Raw genomic sequence first — 21,159 nt, forward strand, 5'->3', positions numbered from 1 at the left:
GCACTGAATAATGTGTTCAGTGGCAGTGCGAATTTTCGAATGCACCCATTGTGACTGGTTAGCTTGAAGATCTGCTATTTTTGATCAGCTGAACCATATAAAATAGTGCTTAAGTGATCAAAATGAGGAAAATACACTCATATCACAATATAATATGATATCCAAAATCCCAGATATAGCCTATCTATAGTCTCATATCACAATATGGATGATACATTGCCAAGCCCATAAAATATATTAATTTAGTTTTCAATTTTCTATCGGTATAGATACCGATCAGATAGAGAAAAAAATATATAATAATAATAATAATAATAATAATAATAATAATAATAATAATAATAATAATAATAATAATAATAATAATAATAGGGCAGTGGTTCTCAAAGACAAGTGGGGTCCTGGGACCCTCAGGTTTCCTTGATGGGGTTTAAAATTTCTTGTCTGAAAATAGCCAATCTGCACGCTCAAACAGGTCAATCTTGTAGATCTGCTTGTAGATCTTGCTAAAACAGTGTTCCCTTCAGAATAGGGATGTTGGGGTTCAAGTTCAAGAGGTTAATGTAAAAAAAAAAAAAAAAAACTCATTTGCAACTCAATGGGTTGCAATTGAGTCAACAAGATGATTTGCTGCCTGTCCATCTATCTTTAAGCAGAGACAGTTTTCAGGGGCAGGAAAGAGCTCACTTGAGCACTGCAGTCAACTGTCTTTCCTCTATGGTGGCTAAGCTTCTGACCTGAAATGAATCAACACAGTCAATATGTGTTTCATCCAGTAGAGGGAGCCACACACAACATGACCAAGATTTGATCTAGTATAACACGTAGCAAGCTGTGCACTTACATGGAATGGTACAAAGTTACATTGTTTTTGCTTACTTTGCAACTGTCTGTTGTCTAATTGGCTACCTTGCAGATGGAGTAGGTTTTTATTCAGTGTTCATTATATGTTTAGGATGTTGTATTTCAGTTCCTTTAATATGCAACTCTCTGGCTTAAAGGATTCTCTGACTGCTAGTATTTCCATAGTGTAAGTTCACATAAATACCGTACTGTGCACGTGTCCCTGATGCTCGTGCAGTCCCTATAGCTGTTCCCATCGCCCGCCCCCAGGGACGGGCTGTACAACAGCCCTGCCTTTTTGACATATACCTTTGAAGGAGTACCACTACAGATGACAGGTGTAGACAATGCACAGGATTGGAAAGAAGAATTAGCCGAGCCACGCCAGAAACAGTGTGAGTAGGAAGCTTTGCTATGTATGTAACTATGTATGTATTTAGTATTATAAAATCTAAAATGTACTATGTACTGTTATTACCATGTATCTTATTACTTTTCCTGATTGTTTTGTATGCATTTTATTTTATGCAGCACTTCTTAGATTAGACGTTGAAACAACGTCTAATCTAATAAAACAACGTCGTTTCAACGTCTATATGTAGACTGTCTATATATAGACGTTGAAACGACGTTGTTTCAACGTCTAATCTAAGCCTAGATTGCTAAAAAAAACTTTCATTTTTAGACTATTTTTACCCCATTTTTCATTTTTTCATTTAGATGTCTAAAAGCCGAAAATTGCTCAGTGGGCCAGGAGCCCTTTTCAGGGCCTCAAAACCCAGTACCGCGCAGTCCAGTTTCCCTGAGCCTCCCTCCCCCCACCCCATTACAAAAGGTTGGAACTCGCCCTGGCAGAATGGCAGGATACTTTATGTTATAGAGTGCATATGACTCGAGGCCATACAGTCACTCAAACAATTGCAACAATCTATAGTGTGTAATTAGGTAGCTATGTTGACCACCCCGTTCCAGGCAGGCAGATACGTGATCATTGTCCCACCATTGTACTAAGAACAGCCCAAGCTCGACAAAGAAGTTACAGCAATACAGGAGGGTATCACTCATTTGTCGAGGTCCCGACGCCAGAAAATCTCTCTCTCTCTCTCTCTCTCTCTCTCTCTCTCTCTCTTTCTCAGCACACAACCTTTATAGCTAACATACTATATTTTACCATCACATACTGTATTGTACTTACTATTACATTGTGATATTTGATAGGCCTGATAACTATTGTTTTGGTTGCCTATCTTGTTATGATTCAGCAGCTATACAGTATAACTATGGTCTGATCCCTGTGCACACAGGGAGTACCTTACCTTGAGACCCCAGGAAGAGTAGCTGCTGTCATGTACAGCAAGCTAATGGGGATCTAATATATGAAAAAAACACCAATATCATATAAGGCTGTCCCCAAACATTCAAGGTTCGAATGTTCGCTCGTTAGGGTTGGCACTCGAATCTGAATAATGGGCTTGAACCATTCGTTTTTTATATTTTAATTTTTTTATTAAATAAAAAATATGATTTTTTCCCTTTTTTTATTAACTCGAAAATATATCTCGGCGAGAATGCGATATGAGCATGTAAAAAAAAGTAAGTTTCTAGTGCATTCTTGTCAGAAGTTATGATTTTTTAAAGAAATATCTCCTAGTTCTGCTGTCCCATCTCCCGTGCATCTCTTAATTTGGTGATTGGCCTGCAGCTGAGTTGATTGTTGATTGTTCTGTGAGAACAAAAGAGTTCCATTGAATGGAATGTCTGACGTGTCTCTCTCTCACACACACCCACCAGCATGATCGCTGACAGGGGGAACCGTTCTTAGCCATGATATATTAGCATATTATGCTCTCTAGCATCACATCACAATAAAGAGCAGGGGAGACGCGCTGCGCTCTGATCGAGACGGATATCTCAAAGGTTATTTGTTTTAATTAATTAGAAACAAATGGTCCGGATGTTCGCTCGAAAATTCCTGCCGAAGTTCGAGTTCTAAAAAAAAGGGCTAAGGTACAGCCTTGTACATGATATGATAATATTATATCATATTATGATATGATATTATCATATCATGTACATTAAAAGCATAACCATCACGGCTAGAATATTGCCTCGGCTCCTATTGCCTCATCAATAGCTGATTGATCCAGAATTCCACAACAATAGCCATACCCGTAGCCTGGAGAGTCGATTGCTCTATGACCACCGTTTCAAATAAGTTCTGTGAATTACAGTATCTCTCGTCTTCCTCCCACAGTCTCAGCGACACAGAGATGTTATGGAACAAGGTTTTCCTGGTTCTAGTGGCTGTCAGTATGGTCACCCTCCTGCTGATATGGTGAGTGATCACACTGTGCACTCCTGCAACGAACAACTTGTCATTCACACCAGTGTTGATTGTGTATCGAAGTTGTATTGCTGACGGTCAAACGGTTCATGAGCTATGCCTGTTCAAAGTTTACATTTTCAATTGAGTGCTATAGCGCCACACTTTGGCCAATGGTTGTGGGCTTCGCGTCTTCACCGTTTGACATAGACCTCTACCATATTGCCAGAACTGCAATAAGTGGCGGAAGAAGGAGAAGAAGAAGGAAAAAATACATACAAGTACAATAAGCCTTATTGTATGCCTCATCAATAGCTGAATAGCTGACAAAACAAACAGTACAGGACAACAACAGACATGAGACACCATAGCTGTTTATGCTATGGTGTCTCATGTCTGTTGTTGTCCTGTACTGTTTGTTTTGTTTGTATGTTTTAAACCACTACTTTGCTGTAAACCTAATTGCCCTTCTGGGACACTAATAAAGACCTTGAACCTTGAACCTTGTACTTGTATGTATTTTTATACAATAAGGGCCTATGCTCCCTTATTGAATAAGGGAGCATAGGCCCTTCGGGGTTTGACCCGACTGTGGCTCAAGAGGTAGAGCAGGTCGTCCAATGATCCATGGGTCGGCGGTTCGAATCCCGGCTCCTCCTGGCTACATGTCAAAGTGTCCTTGGGCAAGACACTGAACCCCAAATTGCTCCCGATGTGCTGGTTGGTACCTTGCATGGCTTCCGCCGCAATCGGTGTATGAATTAATGTGTGTGTGAATGGGTGAATGTAATGCACAATCTAATAATTGTTATTTTTATTACAATAAAATTAAAAGAATAAATACAATTAAAATAATAATAATAAAAAAGAAAATCACAGAGCCCGAGGCTCGGCCCGGCCCGACTAATTATCGTGCATTTTGGGCCCGACCCTACCCGAAAATGTCGGGGTAGGGTCGTTTCGGGCAGAGATTGAGAACTCTACTGAGGATCGACGGGACAGTTAAGTCTGGCAGACATTGTTATAAGGCAATTAATTCAATATAAATGCTCTCCCTCCAGGACTATGAATGCCTTTGGCCATTCTCTATCGCCATTCTCAACCAACCACCTGAAGCCCAAACAGACCAACGTGGTTTTCTTGAAGACCCACAAGACGGGCAGCAGCACCATGCAGAACCTGCTGTTCCGCTTTGCCGAGCGCCACAACCTGACTGTGGCGTTCCCCAAAAAGGAATGTGGCTACATCTTCTGCTACCCACGCTCCTTCAACACCCGATTCGTCCACCCAGGCACCCTGCCAGCCAACATCATCACCCACCACATGCGCTTCAACCATGCTGAGGTGCTAAACTTTTAAACAGTGCTTTCATCTCAATGAAAAATGAAGCATGCAAGCAAGCGTGCATGCAGGCATATCTTTGACATTTGGAACCATTTTCATTATTTTGAGTTTGTATCAGTCAAAGATTGTTGTCCATTGTAGACTTTGTCCGGCCAACAAATCGCTTTCAAGCATAATAGTCTGGCAGCTTTAAGTAGAATGCTTTAAGTAGCATGTGACGTGTCAAACTAGGGGGTTCTAATGGTTGTCAATCCATGCCAAGCATTTGTGCATGAGCGTTTTGCACAGAATACACAAATATGATGAGGTCAGCACATTTAGGCAAAAAGCCTGTTGGCTGCCGGACTATAATGTATTCAACTGACATCTACAGTATAAGACACCTCTCTTTCTCTCTCATCAAGCCACATGCTGCACAGTTACATCTACAGTCTTTCTCTCTCATCAAGCCACATGCTGCACAGTTACAGTTGGGTGCCACCGATATTGTCCCTTATCATTTGACCCATTTAGGCCTGACCTCAACATTTTAAAAAATCCTTCTAAATCCTCCAGTTTTCTGAAATAAATATTTTCACGATTTTTCAAAAATAGCAGACCTACAAGCTCGTAGTGTGCCACTCGGTGGCGCGCTATGAGCTTGTAGATCTGCTATTTTTCAATAGCTAAATTATAACAATGTTTAAAACACCAAAAGGGGTTCCCGCCCAAAGTGGGTTAACTGTCCTTTTGCGCAGATCACGCAAACCTCAGCAAAAAGAAAAGGACAATATCGATGGCCTCCAACTGTACATCTACAGTGTTCATGTATCCATTTTTAACTCACAGTGTTCACCACCACATGGAGTGCAATGCTCAGTCGGTTGGATACGCCATTGTCCAGAACCACCAGTGGTCCATAGCCTTAGGCTCTGCTACTTTCGCTTTTAAATCTCACATGGAACTCAGACCAGCCTCTCATCTTTATATTAGTGGAAATCTCAAGAACGTTTGACCTACTCACCAATACAAAGACAGGTTGTGTCATTAGAAAGCCTACTTTCCTTAGTGGACGCACTCTGAGCCCCCCACCACACGTATAAACGGTACCTTTTGGCCAGAAAGGGATTTTTTTTCACCAGAGGAAAAATATTCTCTGAGGCAATTCACTCTTCGCTAAGTCCCACCCAAGCCCGTTCTTGGCCAATACCACGTTAGCGACGGTTACTATGTTAGGATCCTGGTCACGCTTTCAATGCTGGTCATTGTAACGGGGAAACAGCGCTCAAAGTCAGTTAGCACATAAGCGAACACAACAAAAGCTGATTCTGACAGTTTATGACATCAGGAAAACTCATGCCGTTTTATTTTCGTCTTTTGATAGATTTATAAAGTAACTATTTTGGTTGGAGATATACAGTGAAGCGGTTCTGGTGTTCCCAACTCTCGTTTGTAAACAAGTCGCCATGCTGTTTGAGATGCACCCAGCTGCAGTCCCACACAGAAGTGGGTGTACAGATTTGGACCAATCAGATCGTTTTGTAGGCAAACCGGAACTTCTTTCCACACAAACTTGTCAGGGTTGCCAGGTCTGCTTATTTCCCGCTACTTTTGGCTTAAGGCTAATAATTAGTGTATGTAATACATTACCAAAACATTAATTATCATAGACATAGGCCTACATAGTATTTATAATGATGAATGCATACAATATTTTTATTATGATTATATATGGTCATATTATTGTGTTTGTTTTGGCTTGTTTTTCTTGATTTGGCTTTAAGAGTTGGCTTGTTTTTGGAGGTGGGTTGGCTTATTTCTCTCACACAATGTGGCAACACTGAAGTCATAACAAAAACAAGGCAACGTTGACATTTTGTATTAAAAATAAAACCACATGAGTTTTCCTGATGTCACAAACGGTCAGAATCAGCTTAGTGTTCTAAAAGAGTGACTTTGAGAGCTGTTTCCCCGTTACAATGGAAGTCAATGAGAGCCTATTTTTATTTCTAATATGTACTATTAAACTGCACAACGGAGCGAAATAATTCATGGAACGGACTAGTTTGCTCATAACAAGGTAAGAAAACAAACCCTCTTTCTGAGGTCCACACATGCTGTACAGCAAATATATTTATTGACACTGCTTAAACATTTTGACCAGCATTGAAAGCGTGACCAGGATCCTAACATAGTAACCGTCGCTAACGTGGTATTGGCCAAGAACGGGCTTGGGTGGGACTTAGCGAAGAGCTAATTCTCTGGGCAATATCGGAGGGCGCATTGGAGTAACTAAAAGTATTTTTTTCCCGGTGGAAACAAAATCCCTTTTTGGCCAAAAAGTACCGTTTATACGTGTGGTGGGGGGCTCAGAGCAGGCCGCCTTTGTTTTGGTGAGTAGCAAAAACGTTCTTGTTATTTACGCTAAAGAGGAGAGGCTGGTCTGAGTTCCATGTGAGATTTAAAAGCGAAAGTAGCATGAAAATGGGGAATGCATAAACCCACCCTGGTATGCAATACCCGTTATATCCACTGCCGCAGCGGATTTAACTTGCATCATTCCCAAGTAGACCCTATAGTTTTATACAATTTCAGGATTGCTTCTCTTGTCTAATCTTGTTAACTTGTTATTATAGTGGTAATGTTGTGTTAGGTGCACAGTGGCAGGCAAACTTTGTGTTGTCTAAACATCTGTGGTTCAGTGTTGATTGTGACAGCAAATGTAGATTTTAGTTTTAGTCATAGTCTTATGAATAGTTTCCATTTAGTTGTATTCACACTTTAGTCACGTGGAATGTTTTAGTGTTAGTCTAGTTTTAGTCGACTGATCTACACGTTTACACGCTGCAACGCGATGTGAGCTTGTAGATCTGCAATTTTCAGCATGCAACCAATTAAGTACACTAGTCCCTTCCTAATATTTTAGCCTAGTTTTTATTTGTTGGCGAAATTGTCAATATATTTAGTCTTAGTTTTAGTCATTATAGCTTAGTTTTCATTTAGTTTCCATTTAGTTTTCATCAGTGAAAAAAGGTAGTCGTCGAGCATTTGTCTTCATAATGAGTCGACAAAATCAATACTGCTGTGGTTTTACTTATGATAATAACACGTATTGTATGTTGCAGGTGCGCAGGCTCATGCCGATCAACACCGTATACATCACCATCCTCCGAGAGCCCGCTTCCATGTTTGAGTCATTGTTCACATATTTCAAAGAGACGTGTGAGATTTTCAAGAAGACTCCCTCCTTGGAGGCCTTCATGGAGGAACCCCAGCTGTACTACCAGCCGAACGAACCCAACAAGGGCGTGGCCGCCCGCAACTGCCTGACCTTCGACCTGGGTGGCGACAAGGACCGGCCGGCGACAGACGCGGCGTACGTCCGCGACTTCTTGGCGAAGGTGGATCGCTCCTTCTCCCTGGTGATGATCGCGGAGCACTTCGACGAATCGCTGGTTCTGCTCCGCCGCCTGCTGTCCTGGGACTTTGACGACGTTCTGTACGTCAAGCAGAACATGCGCACGGCCGGCTCCAAGCGCACAAGCCTCGCGCCGGGCCTCGCCTCCAAGATGCGCGCCTGGAACTCCCTGGACGTACAGCTCTACGACCACTTCAACGCCTCGCTTTGGCGGAAGCTGGCGGCCCTCGGCCCGGCCTTGGTGGCGGAGGAGTTGCGCCTCCTGCGGCAGGCCCAGGAGAGGCTGATGCAGAGCTGCTTCGGAGAGCGGAAGCTGCAGCTCCGCTCGGCGAAGCAGATCAAGGACACGAAGCTGCGACCCTACCTGAACGACAACAACGTGGACATCTTGGGCTACGACCTGCCGGATAATGTCAGCCATGATGGCTCGTCCAGCCAGAAGGTCCAGAAGCTCTGCCTCAGGCTGATCACGACGGAGTTGCAATATTCAGATCTTCTCCGGGAAACCAGTTAGTCCATGGGCCAGACCAGAAGTGAGGGACATTTTTGGTGGCAAAATCTATTTGCTACCATTTTGTTTGTTGGGTCCATATAAGTACTTTGATACATGATAGCATTTTCAAATGAGTAGCTTTAATACTTTTTTGGGACAATCATTGCTTCCCCATTAACTCCCATTATATGCAGAGTATGATTTTGTGCAGTTTACTGTAGATGTTATATGTTACAATTAAGTTTATTCACACTTATAATTATACACACACACAAATGCTATGACATACATGTTATAAAAGTATATAAACATGTAGGCCTATAGTAATAAATTAGCATAATTGGCTAAATATTCCCCAACACAAGAAATGACTATAACTTTGCTTTACTTAACTTAGAAAGGTGAGTCTATGTTTGTGATGTATAGAAATTAATCTGTTACCATGGTGCAATCATGCCACCTTTTTAATTTGCATAATTTGCAAAAGTCGAAATAAGGACATTTCTACATTTTTCACATTTAGTCAATGATTATCTTAGTCTCTCTTAGACTCTGAGTCTATACATGTCCTGAAATTCGTATCTTGCCAAGACTAAATGATTCAACCTTTTGTCATTTAGCATATTTGCATAAATTATGAAATAATTAGGCTCAAACCCATAAATAGCTATTATGTTTTCCTTTACATTTATTGAGAAGGATCTTACAGTCTAAAGTCTGTTTTGATGTCCATACAATAATGTCTTGTCATAATTAGGTTAAATGTAACCTTGATGACTTTAATCCTGGGGCAAGCCTTGGTTTGGCTACTTTCAATAATAATAATAATGAATTGCATTTTATAGTGCTTTTCCAAGTGCTCAAAGTGCTTTACAATGGTTAATTCATTCATACATTGGGAGTAGCGAACAGTTGATGCCAGCGTCCTCACTTCCCACATTCACACACCAATGGAGGCGAGCTCACACCGACCAACTCATTGGAAGCAATGTGTCTTGCCCAAGGACACTTCGGCATGTGGACAGGAGGAGCTGGGATTTGAACCGCCGACCCAGGGATCATTGGACGACCTGCTCTACCTCCTGAGCCACAGCCGCCCGCGTCTTCAAGATATCAAAATATCCACCGCAGGGTCTGAGACCAGAGCCATTGAGTAATGGTTGAGACGAAGCAGTGAAAGGTCCTGAAAGATACATAACGTCTAAGCATTTAAAGTATGAGGTATAAAGTACGGCAGCCTTTGTGTTCATAAAACAGAAAAATTGGGTATTGGGTAAGACTGACGTTATGTATCTTTCAGGACCTTTCACAGCTTCGTCTCAACCATTAGGCTACTCAATGGCTCTGGTCTCAGACCCCGCGGTGGATATTTTGACATTTTTCTTTTTGGAATGTTGGAATGTTGGAGCAGCCATAAACTAAACAGGTTAATCTCGATGTTCTGGGCATCTTTGTAATGATAGTGTTAGTAAAAAGCAGGTAAAAGAGTAACGTTTGAGGCAGACACACACACACACACACACGCACACACACACACACACACACACACACACACACACACACACACACACACACACACACACACACACACACACACACACACACTCTCTCTCAAGTGGCTCCGCAGCGCACAGCCACTTGACTAGACTCGATCGGCCACACAGTCAGCACGAACAACAACCACAAGTCCACAACATAAACGATCAATAAGCTGTGTCGCATCGCGATCGCATGTATACAAATATTATATAAAGATCCTTTAAAATATCATAAGATTTTAGTCGACACATCTACAGTTGATTTAGTCGAACAAAATGTATTTTTGGCGGCCCTTGAGGCCTTCTTAATGACTGACTGATTTTCACTTGCTGAAAATAGCCGATCTACAAGCCCACAACACGTCGCAGCACAACGCGTTGTGAGCTTGTATCTGTCTATTTTCAGCATGATGCAACTTGTTAAATTGGATCTCTTGTCCCTGCGACATACTAGCGTCATGTCCAGGGGGTGTACTTGTACATCAAGCTGCCTCACGCTACAGAAAAAGGAGATAGGCTCCTGCCCTATGGGCCTCATGGCTCGGCAAGGCTACTTACTTACTCTTGTCCACTAGTCCCTTAATTCCAAACATTTTAGTCTAGTTTTTATTTGAAATTGTCAGTATATTTAGTCTTAGTTTTAGTCATCATAGCTGAGTTTGTATTTAGTTTCCATTTAGTTTTCAGTTGAAAAAGGTAGTCGACGAACATCTTTCGTCTTAGTTTTAGTCGGCGAAATCAACACTGCCCTAGAGAATAATTATTTAATTTAATTATCAAAAAACTATTTTGGCATCTGCCACTTGAATTAAGGCGATTGACATCAAAACGGCCTGTCAGCTCAAACCCACAATGATCTTGTTTTCAAGAGTGTTGCCCTATTCCATTTCTCCCGCTGTATTTCCCATTCCAAGTGCATTTGTCTTATGTAACGCCAGCTCCGCTGTTCCAAAGCCCCCTCAGGTAACTATTTTCAGCAATGGTACAATATTTTTCCGTGGGTAGAGCTTGTTCAGGTGGTCATTTTGAAAGTAGCTTACGAGTCAAAAAGGTGTGGGCAGCGCTGCTATAGGACTATAGAGTCTAAGTCGGTCAAACTGAAGTGATGTTGATACATTCCAAATATTATCAAAGTATTCTGAGGCACCCTTTTGAACATATTTTCACAAAATAGCAGATGGATAAGCTCACAGCGCGTCACTTCGTGCCGTGCTGTGGGCTTGTAGGTCTACTTTTGAATAGCCTATACATACACATGGATACAGTGGTTAAAATGACTGTGATGATGTGTTAAAGGGACACTTCACCCCTTTTGCAACAGATCTAAGTGTTTGTGAAATTGGGAGACAAGAAACACTTTCCTGGGCTTTTTATGTGGGTAATATCTTATTGTAACATCATTACAATAAGATCTGGTTGCAAAAGGGGTGAAGTGTTAGCCTGGCTAATAAGCCAGACTCGTAATCCGCCGGCAGGCAATTTTTTTTTTTGCCAACGGCTGATTCGGTCTGGCTTATTAGCCAGGCTAGTGAAGTGTCCCTTTAACTACTTTTGCTGGGGACCCCCTGGAACCCCCCAAGGACACCCATGGGGGGGGGGGGGGGGGTCCCCTGGCCCCAGAACCACGGCTGTATTTGTAATTTGATTGGGAGCCATGCAGTGAAGGTCACAGTCCACGGAGGACTGGTGTGATGATGACATGGTCAGCTAGAGTCGGTTCTGGTGAGCAGGCACGTTTCAAGTATATCCTATAGCTCAACAGTTTATGTGCTATAATGTAATCTGCGCTGGTGCAACCCACCACAAACCATTAAGGTAAAAGCTAATAGAATGTCTGGGACAGTTTCTCATATTTCTTTATTTGTTTTACTTTAACTGCCATCAAAATATGAAGGAAGTTTATATCAGCATTCTGTCTGAAGCTATAATCCGCCCGCATTCTTTCCTTCTACCTCGCAAAGCTAGCAAATAACTCACCCTGCTATGTGTGTGTGTGCGTGCGCGCGTGCGTGCGTGCGTGCGTGCGTGCTTGCGTGCGTGCGTGCGTGTGTGTGTGTGCGTGCGTGCGTGCGTCATGAAGCCTAGCGTCCTATTCCTGGCATGTCATAATAAGGGGAACATTCAAAGAAAATAGGCCAAACGATTTGGGCCAAAATGGCAGATCTACAAGCTCAAAATGCGTCATAACTCTACACGCTTTGAGCTTGCAAATATATATAAACACACACAGAGACTATTATGGGAGGTGAGTCAGAACACTGTAAAGTTATAGATATATACTTTATTAATTCTCTCTGGTAAAATAAAAATTACAAAATAATTTCAACCTCGAAACGGCACTTCCCTTGTTCATAGTAATCGTTATTTTAAACCATAATTGGCAATACATGGATCATAATCATCATGACGAATGAGAAGAATACTATATACTTTAATGATAATAATGATATTAATAATATAATAGATAAGAGCTCTAAGTGTGTTGAATCATATAACAGTAGAAAAAAGACTCAGTAGGTTAACAGCATACTGTACAGCAATATTCCAAGTGGTTGAGAAACGTGTTGCTCCTCCCCGGCCACAGGGTGGCACTGTAAGACAGTTTTCTTTTTCAAAACGGTTCTCCTTTTGAAACTGTCTGGAGAGCTGATAGTATCTTGTGTGCTAGTCAGTTGTTCTCCATGGCATCAGTAGAGTTTAGTCGATGACATACAAGTACAACCAAGCTGTTGTACGCTACGCATGTCGGGGCGTCAAGTAGGTCGTCTGTTGTCATTCGGTCGTTCGTCTGTCATTAGTCAGTTAATTGTCGTTCGTCTCGCGTTTGTCTTTTCTATGACTTTGTGTATAGTGTGTCTGTCGTTTGGTGTTCATCTGATGTTCATCTGATCGTGTGTAGTTCTCCTGTCGTCTGTAGTTCGTCTGCAGTTTGTGTGTAGTTTGTGTGTAGTTCGCCTGTCATTCGTCTGTAGTTGGTCTGTTGTTGGTACAGTGAGATAAAGCTGTTCCTTCATGGCCATTCCTCCTTTGTTTTAAGGTGGTTTTGTGTGTGGGCGTCTCAGCACAAACGGTAGAGGGTACAGTGTACAGTGAGGTCCAGTTCTTTCACCTACAGTAAACAACGCTGTCCCAGTCCAGTACTGTTGAGTTTCTTTTAATTAATGTCTTTATTTAATAATTGTTTCATAATCACAGTTATTCCCTCAGAAATATGATCAGGATACCTGCAGCAACAGTCCCACATATCACTCACTCAGTGTTTTCGTTATACAAGAGAGAGCACTTTGGTTGTCAAGGTGTGTGTGTGTGCGTGCGTGCGTGCGTGCATACATTCATGGTAGCAGTGAGTTGTTCTGGGACCATGGGCTGAGTTATAGGCCCAATTTATACTTCCTCGTAAGACGGGGTCGCATCGAGAACTTGGCTACCGTACAAGCGCACTTACGCGTCGCCGATTCGACACATCGAGCGCATCTTGCGCTTGCCATCGATGCCAATTATTGTCGCTGCACGACACCACCGTACGACAGAGCATACATTAGGCTTTCATATGGCAGTAATAATATATTCTTTTTTCCCTTTTTTTCCAAGTGGTACAACAGTATAGTTAGAAAATGAATCATTTCAATGTTCAGTTAGTTAATCAGTCATATGTGGACTTTTTAAAACTCTTCACGGTTGATCTGACCTCACAGCGGCACTCGAGAGCTAAACCTGCGTCCCGTGAGTGTTTTCTGAGTGTGAATAATAAAACAGTCTGTATGTTAGAGTAGGACAGCAGGTCGATGCAGTGGTTTTCAAACTGTGGGGCCCACCAGAGTCTCCTGGAAAAGGAGAGGAAAATGAAGAATAGATAAATGAGCTATGTTTATGTTTTTGAGTGGTGCAACCACTCCAAGGAACAGCAATGTCCCTATGTCCATCCCTATATGTATGTCCCTATGTTTAGAGTACCAACAGGGGGCGCTGTTGCACCACTCACTTCAGACTGTCGTCTGATTTTATTACATTTCAATTCAAATTCAATTAACCCAATCCATGCCAACCTCGATATATCTCGTGGAAACATGGAAAGCTATTGAACCCATCTTGGCCAAGCACGAGAACAGGAGATTTGATTAAAGAGCATTAATCCAGCTTTAAAAACATTTTTTTAACCTTATTTTCGCTTCCGACACTGGACCCCACTCCCATAGTAGAAAGAGCCTATACATCCCAATCCTCGGTGAATGTGCGCACGGCACGCACACCGTCACTAGAGATCTTTGTGCTCGGAATGGGATAACGTATGATTCGAGGTTGATCTGCAAGTCGATCTACAGGCTCACAATGCGTCGCCATGTGACGCATTGTGAGCTTGTAGATCGGCTATTTTCAAAAGATTTGTATACATTGAAATGAGATATTGCATAAAGAGTGCTTTATGCTTTGTACATTTTCAATTCCGGACTTTTACTTGTACTTCTATATTGCAGAACTAGTGATGCTTTCACTCAAAATGTGAGTACTTTTTCCACCACTGATTTCAAAGGCCCCACAACTCTCCCATTTACAGACCTGTAAAGGGTCCATTTACAGACCTGTAAAGGGTCCATTTACAGACCTATAAACGGTCCATTTACAGACCTGTAAAGGGTCCATTTACAGACCTGTAAAGGGTCCATTTACAGACCTGTAAAGGGTCCATTTACAGACCTATAAACGGTCCATTTACAGACCTGTCAAGGGTCCATTTACAGGTCTGTCAAGGGTCCATTTACAGACCTGTAAAGGGTCCATTTACAGGTCTGTAAAGGGTCCATTTACAGACCTGTAAAGGGTCCATTTACAGACCTGTAAAGGGTCCATTTTGGAACCCTGAGGGTCCCTGGACCCCACTTTGAGAACCACTGGTCAAAATTAAAGGAACATTCAGTGATTTGGGTGATTTGGAAAACCCCCCGGTCCGCCCCGGTAACAAGATGTGCACATGCACACACGCTACAGTGGGGGACACACACGACAGGCCAACAGCACGCACAACAAGGCCCGCCTCCGCACGATCATGATTGGAGGAAGGCCCCTCTCTATCCTGATTGGATGAAGGATGGGCCCTCTAGCCAAAAACGAAACCTAAGCTTTTTTGACCCCAGGGATGAACTGGGGACAGGGAGTAACTCCTTATATTGTCAGCACACACTATAGGATTTAGGGAGGATTATCACAAAAAAAGAAAAAAGTGATATTTGAATTAAGTGAGATCACTGAAGATACCTTTAAATCGCAAGGTTTGTTTTCATACTTTTTAGTTTTTTCCTCTCAGTGTGGTTGTTAAAGCACTTTGTAAAGTTTGTTTTACAAAAAAATGTCTCATATAAATAGATTGTATTATTTGCTACAGTTTGTGTTTGAGTGAGAATGAGCGTATTCGTTTTGTCGACGATCGAACGTTTTCACTGTTTTTTTTGTTTTGTTTTTTGCCATACCTTAGTAGGTCCTGTACAATATGAAAGAGATTGATTAAATATGGATTAAACCCTGCATGCACTGATCCTGTATCGCCATCCTGAATTATGACTGTATACAACTAACTGTGTTGAAAGTTCGGCAGTATCAACAATCTATGATGATGCGGATTCACGCCAAGACACCGGAGATCTGCGTTTACTTAGGCGACATCACTCTTACTCGCATCGCGTTCGCATTCGTAAGCTTGAAAAACGGTCGTGGTCCGGTTCGACGCAGTCATACAACGAGCGAGTGTCGTTAGCAGGCTTGGACTGTAATACCGTCTCAGCTCCACAGGCTATTTAAAAAGGTCTTAAAAGTAACGCCGAATTCACACTAGCAGCCGCAGCCATTTCAACCGCTACAGACATGACATCTAACCTCTTTGAATTTATCTTCCCTTTTCCTGAACATTTCTTTAAAAGATTCCCCCCCACCCCTTTGTCATGCCTGCTTTGCCTGGTATGAAAATAGACCAATTAGCTCCTGGCACCATTTCACACTTGGCAGACCCCCCGCTGTGTCCGTGACAAACGCTTGGGACAATTCACTGATGTTTCACTGGAGCGCCAACGGCAGGCTCTCTGAAACTTTGGAACGTCACATCCCCACGTTTTGTTGCAATTTGGCCGGTTTGCACGCTTTGTTGTGGTCCAGCGAGAGCTCCGCTGTACAAAGCCGCATCAACATCAGCAGCCTGACGTCAGACCATGACACACACCCCATATTCAGCCTGACGTCAGACCATGACACACACCCCATATTCAGCCTGACGTCAGACCATGACACACACCCGATATTCGTCTCTGGCAGTTTGTTTGTAAATTCCTGTAAGTTATAGGCAGGGGTGCACATAACGTTTTTGGGCTATTTCTCCAGAACCTGGAGATGTTGCTTGACGTCTCTGATGACCAAAACACAAAATAATAAGGAGGAATTCCCCTTGAGGCTAGTGGTTCAGATGTTGGCTTTCCACGCGGGAGACCCGGGTTCTGTTTCTATAGCAAAAGTTCCAATACCCAAAATCTCGGCCCCTCACAAGGCTCATACATAGTCTGGATTTTCGGTGGTGAGGTGACCACCGAAGTACAACATGACGTCACGAGCCGCGGTGAAGAGCAAACCACCGCCACCGCTCCAGCCCTTCTCTCTGATTTTACTCACCACCGCTCAACATTATTTCAGCTCACCGGAGCGGTGGTCACCTCACCACCGAAAATCCAGACTATGAATAGGCCTACACTCGGTCACTCAGGCATGGCAGTGTTACAGTGAACTTGGTGACCATCTTGTGAACTTACATGGAGGTCTTTAATACGTGGCCTAAATACCACTAGGTTAGACTGCTAATAAATAAATAGTGATTTACGTTTGGACACTGACGGATGTCTACACGATTTTCACCTATTTCAGCAGGTCACCAATTTCACGGTAACACCGCCATGCTGGAGTGACCGAGTGTGAGTGAGCGAGTGTCCGAGATTTTGGGTATTGGAATTCAGCTTATCCGTCCCAAGTGGTGTCAAGTGTGCACACGCCTACTCCATGTCTATTTATTTCAGTTTCATTTCTGGTTGGCTGCCGCTCGCCGTCTCGCCACACAGCGGCAGTGTCAAAGTTAAACTTTTCTCAACTTTGCGCCATCGCCTTTTTAAAAGGTTACCGGTTCCCGGCTTCCTGCCGCTGCGGAACGACAACCATAGCCGATGCGTTAAACCTTGACGTTTACCTCGGAACGCGGCAGCAAAAAGTACCGCTGCTGGTGTGAATTCAGCGTAAAAGGAGACAGTGTGTGTGTCAGTGTGTTGAGACCAATTCATGATTTGAGCGGCACGTGTTGGCCCGACACGTCGCGTGGAGAAAGTGACGTTAAAAACGACAAATGACGGTACCTCTGCCAAACAAATGAAAGTTTTTTTTTTTTTAATAAATATTTGTACATTTAAAAACTGTGTACATTGGTGACTATAACTATAATCTACCTGATCTTGAGGCATACAAAACCGGGGGAAAAAATAAAAAAATAAACTTTTTTTTCCCTTTTTCTTATCAACTAGTACCAACAAGGTCGACTAGTGGATTTACTAGTCGACTAGTAAACTAGTAAACTAGTCGACTAGTTGCTTAATGCCCTAGCGTACTGTGATTGGTCGGGAAGATGCTCGCGACCAAGATATTAAATCTAGATGCCTCATTGGTCGCTGCACTTCGTTGGAGCGACCTGTCTCCAGCGGGAGGAGGAAGTCAAGCGGAAGTGCCGCTGGGACTTTAAGACGTTTTAAGGGTTTCCACCGGACAGAGTGGGACAGGTGACACAGTATGATGACGTCATCGGGGAAAAAACATCCGTCGCACTGGCTTTGCAACGGGTTCTGGCGGCGGTGGCGCGCTCCTCCTCCGCTCTGTGTCGTTGATCGCCACTTTCTCAACACTAAGACAAGCCATCAGACCATTTTAACCCATTTTGGGCAGGAACCCCTTTTGGTGTTTTAAACATGTTATAATTTAGCTATTGAAAAATAGCAGATCTACAAGCTCGCGCTACGGGCTTGTAGGTCTGCTATTTTTGAAAAATCGTGAAAATGTGGCACAAATCATTGAATATATATTTCAGAGCGAACATTTTTAACGAAAATATTTGCTTCTGGGGGTCCCTGGAACTACATATTTTGAGATGGGGGTCCGTGGCCCAATAGAGATAATTCTGGGGGTCCTTGGCATGAAAAAGGTTGAGCACCACTGACATAGAAACATGTGTTTTTCAGAAAAAAATTTAGGATTTAGAAGCCTTTTTTTTATCGACCTCAGTCCAAAATGGGTTACGGCGGATTATCATGAAACTGAACGATGATGTCGGCGCGGTGGTACTGCAGGTTAGTGAAAACTAGGCAGGGAGATGGAGCTCACGATTATTCAATCCCAGTGTCAAACTGATAAGAGCGCCCCTCACTTCACACGGGTGTGTTTTTTTTGTTTTGTTTTTTTGGCAACGTTAGCGAATCGCAGGCAGCGTGAACGCTGGTCGGTCGACACTTGCCGCTCAAAGCAGGAACTGGTCTTTTTTTTACGGGAGACAGTGCGTGTGTCAGTGTGCAGTGCACAGAGTGCTTGGCAGTATTAAGCGAAATAGTGTCTCCTACTGGACATCTAGTGCATCGACGTTGTGTAGTGTAGAATAAAGTGGGCCTTGCTTTGGAAAGAGGGTGTATTCAATGCGCGCGCGCGTGTGTGCGTGTGCATGTGCGGGCGTGTGCGTGTGCGTGTGCATGTGCGTGTGCGCGTGTGTGTGTGTGTGTGTGTGTGTGTGTGTGCCACTAGTGTGTAGTATGGTGGTCGCATTGATCGACCCTTCGTTTTTAAAGGGATGCTCGCTGACACAATTAGTGTTCAGATAGAAAATACATCATAAAGATTAAAAGACAGTCAATAGTTCCTGATGGAGGGGGGAGAGAGAGAGAGAGAGAGAGAGCGAGAGCGAGAGAGAGAGCAGGATGTCCAGTAGAATGAGAGGTCTTTTTTTACTCCCCCGACTCACTCGTTTATCTTCCTCATCCTCTGCTCTGCCCCTTCACTCGTTTCTCTTCACAGCTCCAATTCTCTCCGTCCCTTCTACTAATCCTTCTTTCCTTCTTGTCAGGGATGCTCTCTCTCTCTCTCTCTCTCTCTCTCTCTCTCTCTCTCTCTCTCTCACTCTCACTCTCACTCTCACTCTCTCTCTCTCTCTCTCTCTCTCTCTCTCTCTCTCTCTCTCTCTCTCTCTCTCTCTCGTCCCTGAGTCTCTCCGTTTCCATCCGTCTGTCCCCCCCTCCCCTGTGATCGTCCTCTCATCTTCAGCCTCTCTTTCATGCCCTGCTAATTTTAGCAGACCTCTCCTCTCCTCTCCTCTCCTCTCCTCTCCTCTCCTCTCCTCTCCTCTCCTCTCCTCTCCTCTCCTCTCCTCTCCCCTCCCCTCCCCTCCTCTCCTCCCCTCCCCTCCCCTCCCCTCCTCTCCTCCCCTCCCCTCCCCTCCCCTCCTCTCCTGCCTTCTACTCTATTGTATTCTCTTCTCCAGAACAGAGTTCAAATCGCCCTTTCTTCTCTCTTTCATCCCCTGCTCTCTCGGTCTCTCTCCTCCACCCCCATAATTTCTCCCTCCTTTCATCTGTTTGCCCTGTGTCTCTACCTCCCCCCCCTCTCTCTCTCTCTCTCTCTCTCTCTCTCTCTCTCTCTCTCTCTCTCTCTCTCTCTCATCCTTATCCCCTGGGTTATTCTGTTGAAGCGCGCCAGTGTTAGCTTAAGCGCTAACGGCTCATTTGGTTTCCTAGTTGGAGCTCAGAGTTCTTCCCACGCCTGTGACCTTCGCGTCTCTCTCTCTCTCTCTCTCTCTCTCTCTCTCTCTCTCTCTCTCTCTCTCTCTCTCTCTATCTCTCTCTCTCCTCTCTCTCTCTTTCTCTCCAATAGGACGGGCCTAAATCCTCTTTTTGTCCGTCTCCTTCCTCCCTCCCGGGCCACGCCAGTCGACCTCCTTGTCTAGGTGTTCAGCAGCTGTTGGGACTGGGAGTGGTGTCCTGCGGGCTGGCTGCCTCGGGGCTGAGGCTGTGAGGGGACTCGAGGGCCATGGCCGGGGGTCCCTGTGTGGTGGTGGTGGTGGTGGCTCCCTGGGCCGTGGGGGGCACGGGGAACGCCACGCTCCCCTGGGGTAGAGGCCCCGGCAGTGGAGCTGTGGACAGCGGTGGAAAGAGACATTACTTTTACATGAGAATGCATAAGAATGTATTTAATAACCGCGGTGGAAAGTTGGGGGACAACACAACATGTTACACATCATTGGCAGTGGGTTTTTTTTTTTTTTTTTTTAGGGGTGCTATAGCCCCTCCTATGCCCAGCTTTGTGTGTTTCTGTGAATTATAGAGATGATTTGATTGGCTGAGCAAAGTACGTATTGAGGATAAAAAGTGAGGGCCAATTGTGATTGGCCGGAATGTGATGATTTATGATGATAAGAGCGACCCTCACTTCAATTCTGTAATCCAATTTTGTCACCCAGTGTCAATAATTGTCTATTGTAATCCTGGGCGCTACACTTCCTCTGCCAACCTGGGGAGAGCAACAGACTGACCTCATGCTTTCTTCAATGCATGAGGAGTCCAAGCCAACTTATTCTAACCGGTTCCTTAGAAACATAGTATACTGTCAGGATTTAGTCCTGTCAGGTTTAAGTTAAAAAAAAACGTACTGGCCGTGGAGAGGGGCACCAGCGCAGTGGAAGGGGTGGCTCCATGGCAGGTAGTGTCCCTCTCACGGCAGGTGGTGTCCCTCTGGCGGAGCAGGTGCACCAGGGCGGCGTGCTGCGTGCTCAGCGTGGCGGACAGGTGGTGCGGCAGCGCCGTGAAGCCGGCGGTGAGCTGCTCCACGCGCGTCTCCAGCGACAGCATCTGTCTCTCCAGGTCCTCGCTGCGGTCGTTCAGCTCCGACATCAGCTCGTACATCACACTCTGCATCTGGAGAACGGATGGACCAAGGTTAGAATAGTTTGTTTGTGATTTGGTTTTTTTTGGCGCTTTGTGTGTTTCTGTGAATGAGCCGTGGTTGTGTTTGCAGCACGGAATGTGATGATTTGATTGGTTGAGCACGGAATGTGATGATTTGATTGGTTGAGCACGGAATGTGATGATTTGATTGGTTGAGCACGGAATGTGATGATTTGATTGGTTGAGCACGGAATGTGATGTATAATGATGTATGATGATAAGAG

The 21,159-nt window shown here is 43.9% G+C and overlaps 3 protein-coding genes across 3 annotated transcripts in view; 2 read left to right on the plus strand and 1 right to left on the minus strand.

Moving 5' to 3' along the window:
- LOC306925145 (scavenger receptor cysteine-rich domain-containing group B protein-like) overlaps positions 1 to 21,159 on the plus strand; it is a gene marked incomplete at its 3' end in the record, with an annotated part of 797,673 nt that overhangs the window by 327,941 nt on the left and 448,573 nt on the right. The window lies entirely within an intron of this gene.
- On the plus strand, positions 535 to 8,421 carry LOC306925141 (galactose-3-O-sulfotransferase 3-like; the record flags this gene model as incomplete). Its single annotated transcript, XM_079503823.1, has 4 exons — positions 535 to 557; positions 3,098 to 3,178; positions 4,228 to 4,510; positions 7,615 to 8,421. The coding sequence occupies 4 exons, from the start codon at positions 535 to 537 to the stop codon at positions 8,419 to 8,421; spliced, it is 1,194 nt and encodes a 397-aa protein (XP_079359949.1).
- Positions 19,924 to 21,159, minus strand: part of LOC306925142 (small conductance calcium-activated potassium channel protein 3-like) — a gene marked incomplete at its 5' end in the record, with an annotated part of 218,701 nt that continues 217,465 nt past the window's right edge. Inside the window, 2 exons of the mRNA XM_079503824.1 lie at positions 19,924 to 20,124; positions 20,641 to 20,905. Coding sequence (XP_079359950.1) covers positions 19,943 to 20,124; positions 20,641 to 20,905 — 447 coding nt within the window. The 3' untranslated portion in view covers positions 19,924 to 19,942. The remainder of the gene's footprint in view (positions 20,125 to 20,640; positions 20,906 to 21,159) is intronic.

Source organism: Electrona antarctica (genome assembly GCF_951216825.1).
Source record: "Electrona antarctica genome assembly, chromosome: 6".
Taxonomy (NCBI): domain Eukaryota; kingdom Metazoa; phylum Chordata; class Actinopteri; order Myctophiformes; family Myctophidae; genus Electrona; species Electrona antarctica.